We start from the raw sequence: 20391 nt of genomic DNA, 5'->3' as shown, positions 1-20391 counted from the left end.
CTGATGGCACCGCCAGCACATAACAGCAGAGGTGTCCCTGTTTCGGGTGTCCAACTTTGGGGAACCGGGACTCCGGCTGACCTTAGTCTGGGGTTTACTCTCTGCCAGGGCTGAAGACGGGGCAGCACCCGAGGAGGGACGGGAACCTTTCACCAACTGTGAAGGGGGCGTATCCCTACGGAGTGCCCGCCGTGAGGCAGAGTCCCGCACCAACTCCTGGGTAGCTGTGTAGCGTTTCACCAAATTCACTAGTTGGTCTAGGGTACTGATATCCCCCTGGCCCACCCACCGTTGAATGGGGGCTGGCAAAGTCCGCACAAACCGTTCAATCACCACCCGCTCAATCATCTGTCCGGGTTTCAAGGTCTCCGGCTGGAGCCATTTTTTTTGCAAGGTCCAGTAAGACATGGGCCTGTGAGCGTGCAGGTTTTCCCTCCACAAAGGACCACTGATTCACTCGCTGGGCCCGGAGATAAGTGTTAACCCCCATTCGTGCAAGGATCTCACCTTTCAGTGTGCCGTAGTCCTTGGCATCCTCCGTACTGAGATCCAGGTAGGCTTTTTGGGGTTCACCCACCAAGAATGGGGCCACGACATCAGTCCAACGGTCGGTAGACAATTTCTCTCGCTCAGCGGTCCTCTCAAACACGGAAAGAAAGGCTTCTGGGTCGTCCTCTGCACTCATCTTCGTAAGTGCCGCCCTTACTCTGTCCTGAGCCGCAGGAGGGACTGGATGACCTGAAGTTACCGCTGGGCTGGGAGTGCATCTCGCAGAGCCGCAAGCTGCTGAGTCAGCAAGCTGTTTGTCTCCTGTTGCTGAACTAACGCCCGCTGCAGCTGGACATTGGTTTGTTGCTGCTGAACATTAGCCTGTTGCTGGTGAGCACTGGTTTGTGCAAAAGCCTGCTGTAGTTGAGCACTAGACTGGGCCAGCTGCTTTACAAGATCCTCCATGGTGGCTGCTGAGTTAAACTGTAACTTTGCAGGCTTGATCATAAACATGTGAAAACTGGGTTGTTGCCCCTAGCAACCAGGCTGCAATGCCCACAAGCTTCGTGGACCCGCCGATCCACCGCAAACAGTCAGTAAAAAAAAAATTTTTTTTTTCTTCTTCTTCCTCTCCGGGGAAGTACCTCCTAGGCCATTGCCCTTAGCAACCAGGCTGCCATGCCCGCATTCTCCACCATAATGTGAGGTAGCGGCGTTGCTTGGGCAAAAACGTGAGGCAGCAGCGTGTTCACACCAACAGTCTATTTATTGTTGCAGCATAAATAGATCCAATTTCCAACAATCAAAGTCTCTTCCAGATCACAGCCGGTGCATATAGACAAATCCTTGGTCAAAAAAGTCTTGTTACCTTAGGACCCCGTTAACCGCAGGGGTCTTGTTAAGGTTCTCCTAGGCTCACACTCTTGGCCTGTGTTCACTCCACACAGAGCCAGCTCAGCTCACACAGCATGTGTAGCTTCATCAACCCTGGCTCTCAACTGAGACACACCCTGATGTCACTGCCTCACACTGTGTTATGAGTTACTGCCTGTGCTGCAGTTCACAGTCCAGGCTTGCCCCCCCCCTTCATCAGTGTGCAGGGCCATTAACAGGACAGTGTTTCGCTTTGTCTGGGGATCCAAGATAGACAGAGAGAAGCAAACAACCATGTACAAAAAGCCTTGCAAGTGTGGGAAAGACATATCCGATATCCCAACTCTCCTGCGATCCTCCTTTGTATGTGACTGCGTTCGCCGGACTCTAGGAGTCAAGAGAGGTTCTGCGGACAGATCCATGTCTCACTTCTTCCTGTCTCCCCTTTGGCAGATACTTGGCCTCTTGACAAGTGGGACAGCTTCTATCCTTACAACTGGACGACGCCATGATAATATGGAGATGTTGCTTTGTTCATGGGGGAACACCAACTGGAGGGACTCAAACCCGATTTGTGACAGCCAAAGTCTATCCACAAACTCATCAGAGCCAACTACGAAGCGGAGAATATTTCAAGACTCCATCATGACACACTGGAGGCTGTTTGGAGCAATGTTTTCATCAGACAGGTTGACCGATTGACACAAAGACTTGTCGTGGATGGCGATACAAGGCGGGCTGCCCGTCCAGTCATTCATGCGTGCCCGGAACCTGTGCAAGACTCGGTACAGCCCAAGGTGCCCCTTCATGGAAGCAACATCGCTACACGCCTTTTGGGATTGCCATTTTGCACAGCACCTATTGGGTTCCCTGTAGGATGACACGAGTAACCATTTAGCACTTTACGGACTCTTCCCTGCGGTACACACCATTGGAGCCACTCATGAGGCTTGGCACTTTATGACCCTCTTTAACCTTTCACCACCTGACTTTTTTTACTTTTCTGTCAGTATAGCCATATCAGGGCTTGTTTTTTGCGGTACGAGTTGTACTTTTGAATGACACCATTCATTCTGCCCCGTATTGTACTGGAAAACAGTAAAAAAAAAAATCCTAGCAGACGTTAAAAACCAATCTCTTACTACATGGCATTGCCATATACTAATACTTTATGCCAAAAATACTATAGTCAAAACAAAAGGCTTGCAAACCAAGATGGCAGCAACAGAGGCCTGCAGAGATTGACAACTGGGCTAAATGGTTAAATAGCAGTGATCAGAGCTGGCTCAAGTTTAATATACACCTGACCTAAATTGTGGCATATAGTGCCGTGAAAAAGTATCCATATCCAGTAAACTTTTCGGCATTTTTTTCAAACTTAAATGTATTTTATTGGGATTTTTTTGTGATATACTAACACTAAGTAGAAAGTAATTGTGGAGTGTAAATGAAAAAATATGTTTTTCTAAATATTTGAAAAATATAAATCTGAAAAGTGTGATGGGCATTTGTATTCAGTCCCCTGAGTAAAAACTTTATAGCATCATCTTTTGCTGCAATTACTGCTGCACGTTTTTTTGGGGAATGTCTCCATCAGCGTCGCACATTTAGATGCTGAAAATTTTGCCCATTCTTCTTTGCAATATAGCTCCAGCTCAGAGAGATTGGATGGAGAGTGTCTGTGAACAACAATATTCAAGTCTTGCCACAGATTCTCAATGGGTTTATTTAGGTCTGGATTATTACTGGGCCATTTACACATAAATAAGCATGTATCAGTTCCTTTACACTGCACAAATATTTGCTACTTAGTGTTGGTATATCACATAAAATCCCTATAAAATACATTTATGTTTCTGGGTGTAATGTGAAAAAGTTCATTGGGTATGAATACTTTTTTAAGGCACTGTGTATATGTCACAGGTCTTAAGAGATTGGAGGAACACTAGACCAAAAATTATGTTAAAGAAGACCTTATTCAAATTGTCTCTCCAGAAAAGGAGACAAACTCTAACGCCACCTATTGGAAGTAGCAATCCTAAAAGTCAAAATTGCCCTTTTAACAAGCCTTTGCATATGACCTAGGATATTTATGCCAGATCAGAATCCCAATTTGCAGACACGGTGTTTCGGGGTGATTGCCCCTCGTCGGTGCAAAGTGTGGGTATCTGATCTGGCTTATGAGAAGCTATGTGGGGACCACGGGGGAAGACTATTCTCCTTGTGGAGACCTGACAAACCAGTGGTAAGGGGACTTATAGCTGCAATGCCCCTCTGGGAATTATTCAAATTGTCTCTCCAGGAAAGGAGACAAACTCTAGCGCCACCTATTGGAAGTAGCAATCCAAAAGTCAAAATTGGCCTTTTAACAAGCCTTAAAGAAGACGTCATTTGTTAAAAATATTTTAGTTAAATACCTTGTAAGAATCCCTAAGCCCCTTGATTTTGCTATTTTTTTCTTTTTCCATTTTGCGAAGAATTGCTCCTTTGCAGAGATATTCACATTTGTTGCTTTTGGAGCACAGTAGTGGAAATCTCTGTTTGCAGTCTAATTTGGCATTTCTTATGTCTCCTCTTGAGGGCGTGCTCTTTCACCGCTCTCTGCCAGTAAATGCAACCATGATTCATTGTCTATGGGACTGTTAAGGTGCCTTCACACATAGCGAGATCGCTGCCGAGTCACAGATTCTGTGACGCAATAACGACCTCGCCAGCGATCTCGCTACGTTTGACACATAGCAGCGACCAGGTCCCTGCTGTGAGATCGCTGGTCGTGTCGGAATGGCCTGGACCATTTTTTGATCGTTGAGGTCCTGCTGGGCAGGATGCATCGGTGTGTTTGACACCTTACCAACAACCTCGTTGATGACTCAGAGCTCAGGGTCCCAACGACCACAGAGATCGTTATACAGGTCTCAACAGTCACTGTATCGTTGCTGCGTCGTTGGGAAGATCTGACTGTTTGACATCTCACCAGCGACCACGTAGCGACTTACCAGCGCTCCTTATCAGGTCATATTGTTGTCGGGATCGCTGGTAAGTCGTTAAATGTGACGGGGGCTTTAGAGATAGAAAAGAGCTTTACTATTTCTACTAGGTCAAATCGGCAATGAATTGAGCGGCAGCATACATTCGCAAATGCTTCTACATTAAAATGGGGAGACATGGGACTCCCATGATCAATGTAAGTCACATCAGTTGCCAAACCACAGTTATCACCTATCCTGTGTAAAAGGTGAAAAGTCGTGATTGTGAGACTAGTACTTTAAATGGCCATTTTAATTTTTTTTCTTTTAAGCGATAGATCAAATATGGCTTTTTAACATGCATTGTAGAAAAAACCCAGACACTACACGTGTACTTGTATATTGAAATATTTTAATATATATTTTTTGTAATGTCTTTGCTAAAAAAACAAATTAAATTATGTCCAAAAACATTTGTGAGCAAAATCCAAAAAGTATTATTTAAATGGAGAATAATAAATAAACCAGAGAAACACAAAAGCAGCATTTATCGCAGTGCACTGAATTATGACTAATGTAACATGTGCGTACATGGAAATACATAGCTCTGTAAACAGCAATTCTAGTATTGGCCTTCTATGTATGGATTATATGTCAGCATTGTATATCGTCTACAATTGCAATAACTTTTCTTTCCTTTCATTTGCACTCCTAAGGACCAACACATAGTTTTGTGCTCAAGGACATCTCTCGCTCTCAAACGATAATTTAGGTGACGGTAACTTACACAATCAATAACAAATGAGTAAATTCACGCTGATCGTTCAATGACTAGGACCTTTTAGTCAATCTAATGATTTCTTTTACACTGTAATCGTCTTGTATGAAAGACCCTCAAATTGAATGTGTCTCAAGAAAATGACTTATTATTTAATTCAGGTTTTTGTATTACCAGCTCCACACACAGCGGATAACATAGGATCCACCTCTCACAAAAGGAGATGTCACAGCTGACCCTTCTTCATGATGACCTGTATACACGATCATTATACACTTCATAACAAAAAGGTAGAGATGGAACCTGCTCATTGTGACTAATGTACATGTGTATATCCTGAAACAACAGGCAGAGTCTAAAAAAAAAGCCCAAATGGCCAGCGTGATAAGCTTTCTAACATACAGTAGATTGTTATATAAGGGAAAAACATTGACAAAAATGTTTTAAAAATACTTTATTTTTTTAAAGGGGGTCTGGTTTTGGAAAACCCCTGTCTGCAGATTTTTTTTTTCAAACAACTACCGTATTTTTCGCTTTATAAGACGCACCTGATTATAAGGCGCACCCCCAAATTTGGTGAAGGAATAGAGAATTTTTTAATAAATGGGGTCCGTCTTATAATGCCAGTGTCCGTCTGACAAATCATATAGGGTATATGTCCCTCATAGCCCCCCCCATCCTAAAATTAGCCCTCTGAATCTGGATATGGCCCAGTGATGCCACATGTCCCCTATGCCTGGCACACATCCTCTATGGCTGGCACACGGCCCACTGTGGCTGGCACACGGCCCACTGTGGCGGCACACGGCCCACTGTGGCGGCACACGGCCCACTGTGGCGGCACACGGCCCACTGTGGCGGCACACGGCCCACTGTGGCTGCACACGGCCCCATGTGGCTGCACACGGCCCCATGTGGCTGCACACGGCCCCATGTGGCTGCACACGGCCCCATGTGGCTGCACACGGCCTCATGTGGCTGCACACGGCCCACTATTGCTGGCACATGGCCCCATGTGGCGGCATACGGCCCCATGTGGCGGCACATGGCCCAATGTGGCGGCACATGGCCCACTATTGCTGGCACATGGCCTCATGTGGCTGCACACGGCCCACTATTGCTGGCACATGGCCCCATGTGGCTGCACACGGCCCCATGTGGCTGCACACGGCCCCATGTGGCTGCACACGGCCCCATGTGGCTGCACACGGCCCCATGTGGCTGCACACGGCCCCATGTGGCTGCACACAGCCCACTATTGCTGGCACATGGCCCCATGTGGCGGCACACGGCCCCATGTGGCGGCACCCGGCCCCATGTGGCGGCACCCGGCCCCATGTGGCGGCACCCGGCCCCATGTGGCGGCACTCGGCCCCATGTGGCGGCACACGGCCCCATGTGGCGGCACACGGCCCCATGTGGCGGCACACGGCCCCATGTGGCTGCACACAGCCCACTATTGCTGGCACATGGCCCCATGTGGCGGCACCCGGCCCCATGTGGCGGCACCCGGCCCCATGTGGCGGCACACGGCCCCATGTGGCGGCACACGGCCCCATGTGGCGGCACACGGCCCCATGTGGCTGCACACGGCCCCATGTGGCTGCACACGGCCCCATGTGGCTGCACACAGCCCACTATTGCTGGCACATGGCCCCATGTGGCGGCACATGGCCCCATGTGGTGGCACACGGCCCCATGTGGCTGCACACAGCCCACTATTGCTGGCACATGGCCCCATGTGGCGGCACATGGCCCCATGTGGTGGCACACGGCCCCATGTGGCTGCACACAGCCCACTATTGCTGGCACATGGCCCCATGTGGCTGCACACAGCCCACTATTGCTGGCACATGGCCCCATGTGGCGGCACACGGCCCCATGTGGCGGCACACGGCCCCATGTGGCGGCACACGGCCCCATGTGGCTGCACACGGCCCACTATTGCTGGCACATGGCCCCATGTGGCGGCACACGGCCCCATGTGGCTGCACACAGCCCACTATTGCTGGCACATGGCCCCATGTGGCTGCACACGGCCCCATGTGGCTGCACACAGCCCACTATTGCTGGCACATGGCCCCATGTGGCGGCACCCGGCCCCATGTGGCGGCACACGGCCCCATGTGGCTGCACACGGCCCCATGTGGCTGCACACAGCCCACTATTGCTGGCACATGGCCCCATGTGGTGGCACACGGCCCCATGTGGCGGCACACAGCCCACTATTGCTGGCACATGGCCCCATGTGGCGGCACATGGCCCCATGTGGTGGCACACGGCCCCATGTGGCGGCACACAGCCCACTATTGCTGGCACATGGCCCCATGTGGCGGCACATGGCCCCATGTGGCTGCACACAGCCCCATGTGGCTGCACACAGCCCACTATTGCTGGCACATGGCCCCATGTGGCGGCACACGGCCCCATGTGGCTGCACACAGCCCACTATTGCTGGCACATGGCCCCATGTGGCGGCACCCGGCCCCATGTGGCGGCACACGGCCCCATGTGGCGGCACACGGCCCCATGTGGCGGCACACGGCCCCATGTGGCGGCACACGGCCCCATGTGGCGGCACACGGCCCACTATTGCTGGCACATGGCCCCATGTGGCGGCACATGGCCCACTATTGCTGGCACATGGCCTCATGTGGCTGCACACGGCCCACTATTGCTGGCACATGGCCCCATGTGGCTGCACACGGCCCCATGTGGCTGCACACAGCCCACTATTGCTGGCACATGGCCTCATGTGGCTGCACACGGCCCACTATTGCTGGCACATGGCCCCATGTGGCTGCACACGGCCCCATGTGGCTGCACACAGCCCACTATTGCTGGCACATGGCCCCATGTGGCGGCACACGGCCCCATGTGGCTGCACACAGCCCACTATTGCTGGCACATGGCCCCATGTGGCGGCACCCGGCCCCATGTGGCGGCACACGGCCCCATGTGGCGGCACACGGCCCCATGTGGCTGCACACGGCCCCATGTGGCTGCACACAGCCCACTATTGCTGGCACATGGCCCCATGTGGCGGCACATGGCCCCATGTGGTGGCACACGGCCCCATGTGGCTGCACACAGCCCACTATTGCTGGCACATGGCCCCATGTGGCGGCACATGGCCCCATGTGGCTGCACACAGCCCACTATTGCTGGCACATGGCCCCATGTGGCGGCACCCGGCCCCATGTGGCGGCACACTGCCCCATGTGGCGGCACACTGCCCCATGTGGCGGCACACGGCCCACTATTGCTGGCACATGGCCCCATGTGGCGGCACACGGCCCACTATTGCTGGCACATGGCCCCATGTGGCGGCACACGGCCCCATGTAGCGGCACATGGCCCACTATTGCTGGCACACAGCTCCCTGTGTTATATATCGCCCCATGCTGCTGCTTTTAGGAAAATAAACTTTCCTTACCTTCTCCAGCATTGTCCTGTCTGTGTCCTCTCCTCGGGGTTGATCTCCAGCCTCCTGCATTTCCTGGTTCTCGGCCGGTCATGTGATCGGCACGGCAGAGTGAAATCTCTTGTGCCTTATCACAGCAGCAGGAGGGAGGCCTGGCAGACACGCTGGAGGAGGTGAGTAAAAAGTTTATTATTTTACTGTTTGCAGCAGCATAGGGGACATGGCTAACACGGGGGAGGGGGCATGTGCAATCAAAGAAGGGGCAGGCAGATATAATATACACTGCTGCCCCAGCCTATCGCCGCGGTGCACTTTCAGCACCATGGTGGTGGACAGCAGCTGTGCATATTATATGAGCGGGTGCAGGAGATCAAAGTCTGCTGCTCCCAGCTTTCACAAGTCCCCCAGCAGAGCTCCAGAGCTGCCCGCACCTCCCCTGGACTCTGTAGTGTGTGTATATATATATATATATACACCCCCCCCCCGTATATTCGGATTATAAGACGCACCCCCTACTTTCCCCCAAAATTTGGGGGAACAAAAGTGCGTCTTATAAAGCGAAAAATACGGTACTTTGCTCCCAGATCCTGGGTCTAGTGCTGAATCCCCACTGCTAGTCCTGGTGTCTGTTGTAGCCTGTTATGTGCCCACGCTGCGGAAAATTTGCAGAATTTGCCGTGATTTTTTCACGGAAATGCCGTCGATTTTTCAAAAATTTGCAGTACAGCGAGTCCCCAGCCATTTCTATGGCATTTTGGAACTGCTATGCCCATGCTGCGTTTTTTTCCACAGAGGAAATAATGCGAATTTCCCTGCGGAAAAATCTGCAGAATGTGAATTATTCCTGCAGATTTCTCCGCAGGGTCCTATACTTACCTGCCTTGATAGAAGACATCAGAGTCACTTCCTCCGGCGCAGAGAAGCGCGGTGGAGCCAGGAGCAGGAGGTGGGCGGGGCCTGCACGAGCTCTGGTCATGTGACAGCCCGCCCACCTTCTCCTGCACATTGCAGACACAGACAGACACGGCCAGAAAGTGAAGTGCTGCGTGATGGAGGTAAGTATGAACCCCCGATCACTCAGCACTTGTTCTGCATTGAGGATGCGAAGCCATGGTACTGTATCCTCAATGCAGAATGACCGCAGCATATCCGCAGGACATTCCACAATACATCCGCAGCATGAAAACAGACAAAGTTGTGCTGCGGATTTCTGGGAGCTCCTGTGGAATGTCCTGCGGATATATCTACAGGACACTTTCCCCGTGGGCACATAGCCTTATTGTGTGCAGCACTGATGTCACGTCAACAGCACGGCAGCCAATAACTGAACTGTGCCTGAGTTGATGGCTTGAGCCGTTCTGCACAGATAGTGGCAACAGCGCTATCTACTTGACGTGATCACTGCAGACAATAACAGACACTGAGAGCAATGGCAAAGACTCAGCCCTGGACCTGGGGAAGGTGAGTAAAGCAGAGTTTGTTTTTAGAACACAAACTGTGCTTGGTGGACAAGAGTTTTCAAAAACCATAAAACCTCTTCAACACAAAAATCTGATTTCAACATTAGGTAATTTTCTGATGACACGTTCCCTCTAAAAGGATTTTCCCACGAACAAAGTTAATTTTAAAGATAATTGTAATCAATAGATTTGGGAATAATAATATTTTCCACCTTTGGATAACATTTAAAAAATGTTCCAGTGCTGAGATAATCCGATATAAGTGTCCCTGCTATGTGCTGTGTAATGGCCGTGTCTGACCGTACAGTGACATGGTCTAATCATACCACAGCTCCTGGGCCGGGGAGGAAAAGAATAAACAGACAGGACGGGATCACAGCTGATTCTTTCTGGGAGGTAATACATTGTTTAAAAACAGGCAAGTAAATATTTTTACCTCACAGAACGAATTAGATTAGATCCTGTCCTGTCTCTATAGTCTTCTGCGTCCTCCTCTGGCCACGAACTGTGGTATGATCAGACAATGTTCCTGCACGGTCAGACACAGGAACATTTTTTTTAAACACATTCAATTGTGGAACTTATTATTATTCCAAGATCTATTGAATAAAATGTACTGTACTTTGGTCTTTTAAGCTGCTGGTTTATCTACAGTTTTCTGGTCAAACTGCTCTTGCATTTTCCATCTCTGTCCGTGAATGGGGCACTGTGAGCATACAGGAACTCAAATTATTACTGAAACTCCCCGACACTTGTGCGCTCAGTTCCTCAGATTCATTGGTCCCAGCTTTAATTATAAACCTTTATATGGTTAATAAGATTTAATAGCAAACACAAGTCCTAATGTAAGAAACATCTTGTAAATGCAGTCATTGCCGGGTGTGACTAACCTAACACAACAGAACGTGACATCACAACATCCACATAATAAATACTGTACATAATAGATAGAATTCACAGTCCATGGTAACAACTATTTACTGAGCATCAAAAAACGTCATCAGAGCGTTCTGGTCATAGTTGTCCAAAATCTCCAGCAACAGCGGAACCTTGGATTTCACATTTGTGCCCTTGAACTTGAACTTGTCAATGAAGAGGTCTGTTATCATGCCTATAAAACAAAGGAGGCCATTATGGAAACACATAAATACCCCAAGACCATCCCCTTAGTCCTGAAGATTTTTTATCCACATTATATGAGTGGAATAAAGTGTCTTAATGAACTAAAGTCGTAAAAACAACTACGGTATTAGATAAGAAATATACATTAAAACATAAATGATATTCACACAAAATCACAATTCTATGTATGCAAAAATTAGGGATTGGCTTTACTCAGATTCTGTGCTGTAATCTATGGCTGCTACTTCTGTATTAAAGGGAATCTGTCACCAGGTTTTTGCAACCTAATCTGAGAGCAGCATAACCTAAAGGCAGAGATCCTGATTCCAGCGATGTGTCACTTACTGGGCTGCTGGGTGTAGCTTTGATAATTTACTGCTGTTTAAACAGTGATTTTATCATTACAGGATTACTTGGCCTGCTGCCAGGTAGTCTAGCCTATTCATGAGCTCTGTATACCTGCTAGATCAGCAGCAAAACAGTGATTTTATCAAAATGACAGAAAACAGCTTCCTGAAGACACAGACATATGCAAATCAGCACCGGACACCGAATGCTGAATATAAGAGAGGTGTCACTTAGAAGTCAACCATCCTTAAAGCGGAACTATTATTTGTAAAAACTTTTATGCTACAGGGGCTGCAAAGTCTTTCTGATTAGTGGCGGTCTGCATCCTTAGAGCCCTCCTCGGTCCCTCAAAACACAACTCTGAAGTGCACAGCTCCCAGTTCAGCTGCGATGGGCGGTGTACAGGCTCAACAGTGAGCCTGAGTTTCTTCACCAAACTCTAAATAAAACAGTGGATGGCCCCAGAGATTTATTATTGAGCCTCCAAATAACAAAGCAGTGGACAACCCCATAGACTTATTATTGAGCCTCCAAATAACAAAGCAGTGGACAACCCTATACACTTATTATTGAGCCTCCAAATAAACCAGTGGATGGCCTGATAGACTTAAAGGAGTTGTCCGACATTAGCTTACCAAAAACTTTTGAGTTAATCTGTGCTGTATTGTCATATGAAACACCCCTACATTGTTATTTTTTGTTTTCTAACTTTTATTCCTCTTGAATTATCCCTTTATTCTCTGCAGCTCTTTGTTTACATTCAGCTCCAGCAAACTGACCACTTCCTGTGCTAAACCTCCCAGTCACAGCTGGCACCGCCCGGCCTCACTGTCCAGCCCCTCCCCAGTGTCCAGCCTCGCCCCCTGCCCGCTCTCTGCACACACATTCCCTGTCAGCATTCTGCCCCAGCGCTGACCTGTTATCACTCTAGCATTGGAAATAACAGCCCCACATCGGGCTCTGCGCCAAACACACACACACACACACACACACCGGGCTCTGTACCACACACACAAACAACACATGCACGGACGCACGCACAAACGCACACATCGGGCTCTGCGCCACACACACACACACACACACACACACGCGCATCGGGCGCTGCACCCCACACATCAGGCTCTGCAACCCCCCCCACACACACACACACGGCACTCTGTACCAAACCCCCCACCATCGTTCTCTACCGACCCCTACCCCCATAGGGAACACATGTAGGCTATATTCACATGACCGTTCCGTTTTTGCGGTCCGCAAAAAACACCATTTTTTCACGGATGCATCCGTGTGTCATCCGCGTGCCTTCCGTTTTTTTGCGGACCGCAAAAAACTGAAGCAGCAAGAAAGATAAATAGATGAGTAGATATAGAGATGAACAGATAGAGAGACAGAGAGATAGAGGAATGAATGAATGAATAGAGGGATGGATAGATAGATAGATAGATAGATAGAATCATAGATAGGTAGGTAGGTGGATAGATAGAATCATAGATAGATAGAATCATAGATAGATAATAGATATAGATAGATAGATAATAGATAGATAGATGAGAAAGACCTATATAATGTCCCACCTCCCTGCATATTCTAAGCTGGCACCCTTTAGTGACTTTCATGTGGCACTAAAGGGTGCTTAGCCTTGTATTTATCCAAAAAATAAATAAATAATAAAAAAAAAACCCAAACAAACACGTGGGGTTCCCCATACGTTTGTAGCCAGCTAGGGTAAAGCAGACGGCTGCAGCCTCCAGACCACAGCTGGCAGCTTTACCTTGGCTGGTAATCCAAAACAGAGGGCACCCCATGCTGTTATTTTAAATTAAATAAATAATTTAAAAACAAAAAAACATGGGGCCCCCCCAAATTGGATCACCAGCCAAGGTAAAGCGGACAGCTGTGGTCTGGTATTCTCAGACTAGGGAGGTCCACTGTAATTGGACACTCCCCAGGCTAAAAATAGCAGGTCACAGCCGCCCCAGAAGTGGCGCATCCATTAGATGTGCCAATCCTGGTGCTTCGCCCCAACTCATCCCGTGCCCTGGTGCGGTGGAAAACGGGGTAATATATGGGGTTAATACCAGATGTGTAATGTCACCTGGCATCAAGCCCTGGGGTTAGTGATGTCACGGCATCAACGACCCAGTCAGTAATAAAAAAAATAGACAACAAAAAAGGTTTCATTTGAAAAACACTCCCCAAAACATTCCCTCTTTCACCAATTTATTGAAAAGAAAAACAAATCCAGGTCCGGCGTAATCCACGACGATCCATACCATAGTCAATGTCCCAGTCAATGAAGAACAGAATGTTCTCCATTGGCTGGGAGAGTAATGCAGTAACCTGAGCTAACATCAATAGCCCAGGTCACTGCAGGGGATGACGAGCGCTGCGGTCAGGAGGTTAGATGAGATCATTACCTATTGTGACGATCTTCGCTTCACTCCTGTCAACGCTGTCACTGCCTTCTTTGCCCGCCGCGTTCTCAGCAGTATCGCCCGTGACGTCACCGCTAGTGACGTGAGAACGCAGTGGGCATAGAAGGCAGTGACAGCGCTGACAGGAGTGAAGCGAAGATCGTCACAGCAGGTAATGATGTCATCTAACATCCTGATGGCAGCTATAGTCATCCCCGCGGCTGCCTGCGCTGCAGGGTGAGAAGCTGCTGAGCCTGCAGTGCGAGCAGCCACGAGGCTGGAGCGGGACACAGACTGCACTGGCACTCCTGCTCTCTTGAGCAGGGGGCCCGGTGCTGGCGGTGACACTGTGGGCGGGGAGAGTACGGGGTGCGGGGGAATGTGTGGGAGGGTGCAGGGAAGGGGGGCGGGGACTCACGCACTGTACCAGCCCAGCAGGGCGGCAACATGCTATTCCAGATTTGCATGTCAACATGGTCCTGCCCATGTTGACATGAAATGACTGGAAGCAGCAAAATCGCGGCAGGAGCGGTCACATGACCGCTCTTAGCTGGGGAGGAGGGGCTGACAGCAGGGCAGGTAAGTGGTCACTATCTACTTACCTGCCCCAATGTAGCCCGATAGGGTAAAAGTAAAAATAAGCTGGATAACCCCTTTAAGGCTGCTTAACACGTAGCGACCTCGCTAGCGATGTAGCTGGTGAAAGCATCCGTCCCCATCGGTTGGGCGTCACGGGCAAATCGCTGCCCGTGGCGCACAACATCGCTCGGACCCGTCACACATACTTACCTTCCCTGCAACGTCACTGTGGGCGGCGAACAGCCTCCTTTCTAAGGGTGCGGTTCGTGCGGCGTCACAGCGACGTCACACGGCAGCCGTCCAATAGAAGCGGAGGGGCGGAGAGCAGCCGAAAGAAAGTGATGCCCACCTCGTTGCCGGAGGACACAGGTACGGTGTTGTTCGTCGTTCCTGGGGTGTCACACGTAGCGATGTGTGCTGCCTCAGGAACGACAAACAACCTGCGTCCTGCAACAGCAACGATATTTGGGATTAGAACGACGTGTCAACGATCAACGATTAGATGAGTATTTCTGATCGTTAGTGGTCTTTCATACGTTTCACACGCAACGACGTCGCTAACGAGGCCGGATGTGCGTCACAAATTCCGTGACCCCAACGACATCTCATTAGTGATGTTTTGGCGTGTAAAGCCCCCTTTATTATTGAGACTCCAAATAACAAAACAGTGGATGACCCAATAGACTTATTATTGAGCCTCCAAATAATAGAATAATAATAATAATAATAATAATAATAATAAATCTACTCATTAAAGTCCTCTCCTGCTGGATTAACGCAAAGCCCCGACACGTTTGGTTACAATGACTTCATCTGGAGTCAAATATTGAGCCTTTAAACTGTGTGCTGCAGAGAGCTATTTTAAGCAATTGGTGGGGGTCTCAGGGTCCAGATCCCCACTAATCAGCAACACTTTGCACCCTCTGTGACATATTAAAGAGAATTTGTCTCTAGGATTTTGCTATCCCATCTGGAAGCAGAATGATGTCAAAGCAGTGACCCTGGTTTCAGTGATGTGTCACTGACTTGACTGCTTACTGCAGTTTTGTTTAAAGTTATTTGTTGCAGATCTGCCAGTTGTTTGATTGCTAATCACACCCACAACACTGATTGGTTAGTCTGTGTGTACTGTTCATAGGCAGAAAGCTGTCAATCAGTGGTGGGTATGGGGGTTATACAGAGCTCATGAATATGGAGAACTACTTGGTAGCAGGTTTACTAGTCCTTTAGTGATACAATCTCTGATTTATTAACAGGAGATTATCAAACCTACAGCAATCAGCCCAGTAAAGGTGGTGTCACACATAGCGACGACGACAACGACGTCGCTGCTAAGTCATCATTTTCTGTGAAGTAGCAGCGACGTCCCGTCGCTGTCGCGGTGTGTGACATCCAGCAACGAGCTGGCCCCAGCTGTGAGGTCGCCGGTCGTTGCTGAATGTCCTGCTTCATTTTTTGGACGTTGCTCTCCCGCTGTGAAGCACACATCGCTGTGTGTGACAGCGAGAGAGCGACGAACTGAAGCGAGCAGGGAGCCGGCGTCTGGCAGCCTGCGGTAAGCTGTAACCACGGTAAACATCGGGTAACCAAGAAGCCCTTTCCTTGGTTACCCGATATTTACATTAGTTACTAGCGTCCGCCGCTCTCACGCTGCCAGTGCCGGATCCCTGCTCCCTGCACACGTAGCTGGAGTACACATCGGGTTTCTAGGGGGGTGGTTCATTCGGCATCACAGCGACGTCACTAAGCGGCCGCCCAATCAAAGCAGAGGGGCGGAGATGAGCGGGACGAACATCCCCCCCTCCTTCCTTCCTCATTGCGGGAGGCCGCAGGTAAGGAGAGGTTCCTCGTTCCTGTGGTGTCACCCGATGCGATGTGTGCTACCCCATGAATGGTATGAACAACATCGTACCTGCAGCACCAACGATATTTGAGCTTAGGGGGGGATGTCACCGATTATCGATTTTGAACGTTTTTGCAACGATTCAAAATTGCTAATAGGTGTCACACGCAACGACATCACTAACGCGGCCGGATATGCTTCACAAAATCCGTGACCCCAACGAGATCGCTTTAGCGATGTCGTAGTGTGTAAAGTGGCCTTTAGGCCATGTGTGTTTAAAATTTTCATTTTTTCGGCTATATGTTTCCTGCATATCTCTGCACCAAAAATGTACCAGCAATCTGCTCAGATTATTGCATTTGTGCCTTACTAGCTGCGTTTCTTCTTTCTAATGTGTTTTTAGTGCAGGATTGAAGCAGAACTCTTTCTTTTTTAATGCATTTTTACATGCATTTTTTCAGAATCCCCATAGTAACCTATAGGAGAGTAATGCAACTAAAACACCCAGTTGTGCGCTCACTTGAAGGCCTAAGCCACACGGCATGAAAATCGGAGCGAGTGGAATGCGATGTTTTATCACATTCCACTCGGACCAATCCAATATTAGCCTATGTGTCAGCACCCATGAGCGATTATTTTCTCAGCCCTAATCAGACCGAGAAAACAATCTCAGCATGCTGTGAGTGTAATGCGTTCCTTGTTTCTCTCGCACCCATTCAAGTCTATGAGGTGAGAAAAAAAAAAAAAATTCGCACTGCACTCGCAGTACACTGGTGTACTGTGAGTGCAGAGCGAGAATGGCCATAGCCGGCTACGGAGGAGAGAGGGAGATAAATCCCTCCCCTCCACAGCGTCGGCCCGCCCCTCCTGAGTGCCGGCCTGCCCCTCGCAGCTGAGGTCCAATCGCATGATCGGATCTTAGTCACAATGACACTCAGCTCCTGCTGTGCTGCCAGCGTGAGCCGAGTGTCATGCGAGGATCGCATTAGTCCCCGTGTAGCCCCGGCCGAATAGTTGCCATTGGTTTTCATAAAATGGCATCCACTTTACTTGAATTGTTAAACATCAGCTATTCTGTGGATAAATAGCAGTGTTTTTGACATGTGGGAACAATAGCCTTGTTGTGCCTCATTTACAATGCAGAAAAAAACAAGTGGACAAAGAACAATATTTGATAAAGGATCCTAGTCAGTGTTTCTGGTTTTCACTTACGGTGCATTTAGACAGGTCGATTTTTAGGCTGTCATGCACCTTAACAAGCTCTGATCAAAGATACACAAATTGTTCACAGCTCGTTGCTATTCAGTTTACTCAGGCCGACAAACAATCGTGGGATCGGAACAATCATTGTCAGCAGCAAATGCCCAATATACATGGGGCGACAATAATGATTTTTTTGGAGGCAAAAGCGTTCCGATCGTTTGTTGAGTGAACACCAACATGTTTACTTGGGCAGATAATCGGGAATGAGTGTTCATGTGAATGTACTTTCACCAATCATCTACTAATGTAAGGATAATAAATGTAGATGTAAGCAATTCTGATCCCGATATGTATTAATAACAAGAAAACACTATGGTAGTGTGGTGTGAATTTAGTTTCAATTACAATAGTTTGGGTGGGGTAGATTTGGTGTGTGTTTGTTAAATGATGTCAAGCGAGAGGCATCTTGAAAACTTACCATAGGAGGATCAAAGTAAAATAAACAATGGAACTATGTTAAAGAGGATCTGACAATAGGTTTTTCCTCCCCCTTGTGAGAGTAGCATAGTATAGGTGCAGAGACCCTGATTCCATTGATGTGTCACTTACTGGGCCGCTTGCTGCAGTTTTGATTAAAAACTATTTTATCTGCTGGAGATGCAGCAGTTCTCTGAATGCGGAGTTCTGTGTAACCTCGCCCACACCACTGATTGACAGCTTTCTGTTTATAGTGTGCATTGGAAAGCTGCCAATCAGACAAAAAAAAGGCAAAAAGCACCCTCTTTCAACCTTTTATTAACCCCCAAAACACCCATGCAGGTCCGACGACGATTCAGATCTGCTACAAATGAAGCTCTCAGCGAGCGCCTTAGAAGAAGACTGTCTGCTGTGATGTTCAGGCAGAGACTGTGCCGCGATCAGTGGTGACGTCACTCAGGTTAGTGGTAGCCACAGCTTAAAGTTCCTACGGTCACAGTCACCACTGATCGCGTGGATCACTTAAGGCGCTGCCTGAACCTCACAGCAGGCGGTCATGTTCTATGGCCTCTCGATGTGAATTCAGATGTAGCAGTGCTGGAAGCATCGTGGGACCTTGTGTGGATTATGTCGGACCTGCAGGGGTATTTTTAGGGGTTAATAAAGTGGTGAGAGAGGGTGCTTTTTGTCTTTTATTTCAAATAAAGGATTTTTGGGGTGTTTGTGTTTATTTACTTTCACTTACAGATTAGTAATGGAGGGGGCTCAGATGTCTCCCATTACTAATCTAGGGCTTAGTGGCAGCTGTGGGCTGCCATTATCTCCTTATTACCCTGATTGCCACTGCACCAGGGCAATCAGGAAGAGCTGGGTAAAATACAGGGACTGTCACATCGGATGAATGTGGCAATTCAGGGCGGTTGCAGGCTGATATTTTTAGGCAGGGGGCGCCCAATAACAATGGGTCTCCCCAGCCTGAGAATACCAGCCCCCAGCTGTTGGGCTTTATCTGGGCTTGGTAACAAAATTGGGGGGAACTGCACATTTTTTTTTAAAATTAGTTCTTTAAATAATTAAAAATAAAAAAAGCTGCATGCGGTTCCTCCTATTTGATAGCCAGCCAAGATAAGCACATCAGTATCTGTGCAAGGTATCATAATATGGGGGGGACCCTTCGCCAATTTTGTAAATTTATTTTACTGTACGATATACACCCAACCCCCGGTGTCTGTGAATGGAAGCGTCAGACACGCCGTCACTTAGAGTGGGAGCATGTGAGCGGGGGAAGCAGTGAATATTCAATGAAGGTAATGAGCTGCTCGGGAAGTGAATGAGTGGCAGCGGGAGCAGTGACAGATGCGCCAAAAACGCAGTAAAAGATGCAGTATGCAGACATAGCCTAGTGTGTCTATTGCACTAATTATGGATATTTCTCTAGATAAAAAGACTAATAAAATTATTATTTGTCCAAACTCATAAAATCCACTTGAAAGGTACTAAAAATAACATAAGCATAACAGGCAAACTAATATGTTTGCTTTATAGCTACAGTTTCTATTTAACATCCTCCAGTTGTGAGCATCCTAACTTGAAAATGGCATGTACGTTTACTTCAGCAGTGGCCCACATAAAACACACAGCATATGGATGTCAACTGACACTGCAGAGTTTGCATGCTCATGAGGGGAGTATTGCGAGTCCAGTAAAAGGTGAGCACATCTTTAACTTGGAAATGGAGAAAGGTGATGTGTAGAATACAGCTCAGAAGCCCCCTGTAAACACTGGGTGTCAGGTCTGCACTCATACATTATGTTGCACCTTACGTGAAGCATTGGAAGTTGTAAAGAAACCCTTGCATCTTCTCTACGAAGCCTCTGCATATCCTGCCTCACAATTCCTTATAGAGCCGCTATGCTAAACTGATACCGTAACATTTTTAGTCCAGCATAAAAAAATCCCCAAGAAATCTGTAGAAATGCTGGTCTGATGCACCCTATTATAATGACAATTAATGATGCTCAACTAAAGCAGAAATTGTGTGAATCATTAATAGGGCACACAGGAAAATCTTACCATAAAGCCTTTCGAGATGTGCTGGCTGTTTCTTGTATTCCTCCTGGAGCTGCTCTGCCTCCTCTAGAATACAGCGATATTCTGGGATCAGAAAGTCTGCATTTCCTTCATGAACCCGAAGCTCCTTCCAGAAGAAAATGAATTCACATTACTCCGATACAGGACCACAAGACTCCAGAATATCAAGTAAGTGGAACATTTCTCAAACCGCTAACAACATTGTTTACCTGTGAGGGGCAGTTAAAAAGGACTTGTCTAATTTAGTAGATGTGTATTTTCTGGAAACATTAGATTCACAAACATCTGACGGATCGTGTGCACGAGCAGCCGGTATCACAC

At 48.3% G+C, this 20391-nt stretch overlaps 2 protein-coding genes across 3 annotated transcripts in view; both read right to left on the bottom strand.

Annotated features, from left to right (window-relative positions):
* The window catches only part of ANXA5 (annexin A5), a 445678-nt gene that overhangs the window by 272656 nt on the left and 152631 nt on the right, over positions 1 to 20391 (bottom strand). The window lies entirely within an intron of this gene.
* Positions 8454 to 20391, bottom strand: part of BBS7 (Bardet-Biedl syndrome 7) — a 144229-nt gene continuing 132291 nt past the window's right edge. For both annotated transcript variants that reach the window (XM_075349109.1, XM_075349118.1), the window contains exons 19-20: positions 20053 to 20176; positions 8454 to 11101 (exon numbers count right to left, since the gene is read on the bottom strand). In XM_075349109.1, the coding sequence (XP_075205224.1) occupies positions 10968 to 11101; positions 20053 to 20176 (258 nt within the window). In that variant the 3' untranslated portion in view covers positions 8454 to 10967. The remainder of the gene's footprint in view (positions 11102 to 20052; positions 20177 to 20391) is intronic.

The sequence above is a fragment of the Anomaloglossus baeobatrachus genome, chromosome 1 (genome assembly GCF_048569485.1).
Source record: "Anomaloglossus baeobatrachus isolate aAnoBae1 chromosome 1, aAnoBae1.hap1, whole genome shotgun sequence".
Lineage (NCBI taxonomy): Eukaryota > Metazoa > Chordata > Amphibia > Anura > Aromobatidae > Anomaloglossus > Anomaloglossus baeobatrachus.
Note: the sequence above shows the minus strand (reverse complement) of the source record. Positions and strands in the feature narration are given on the sequence as shown.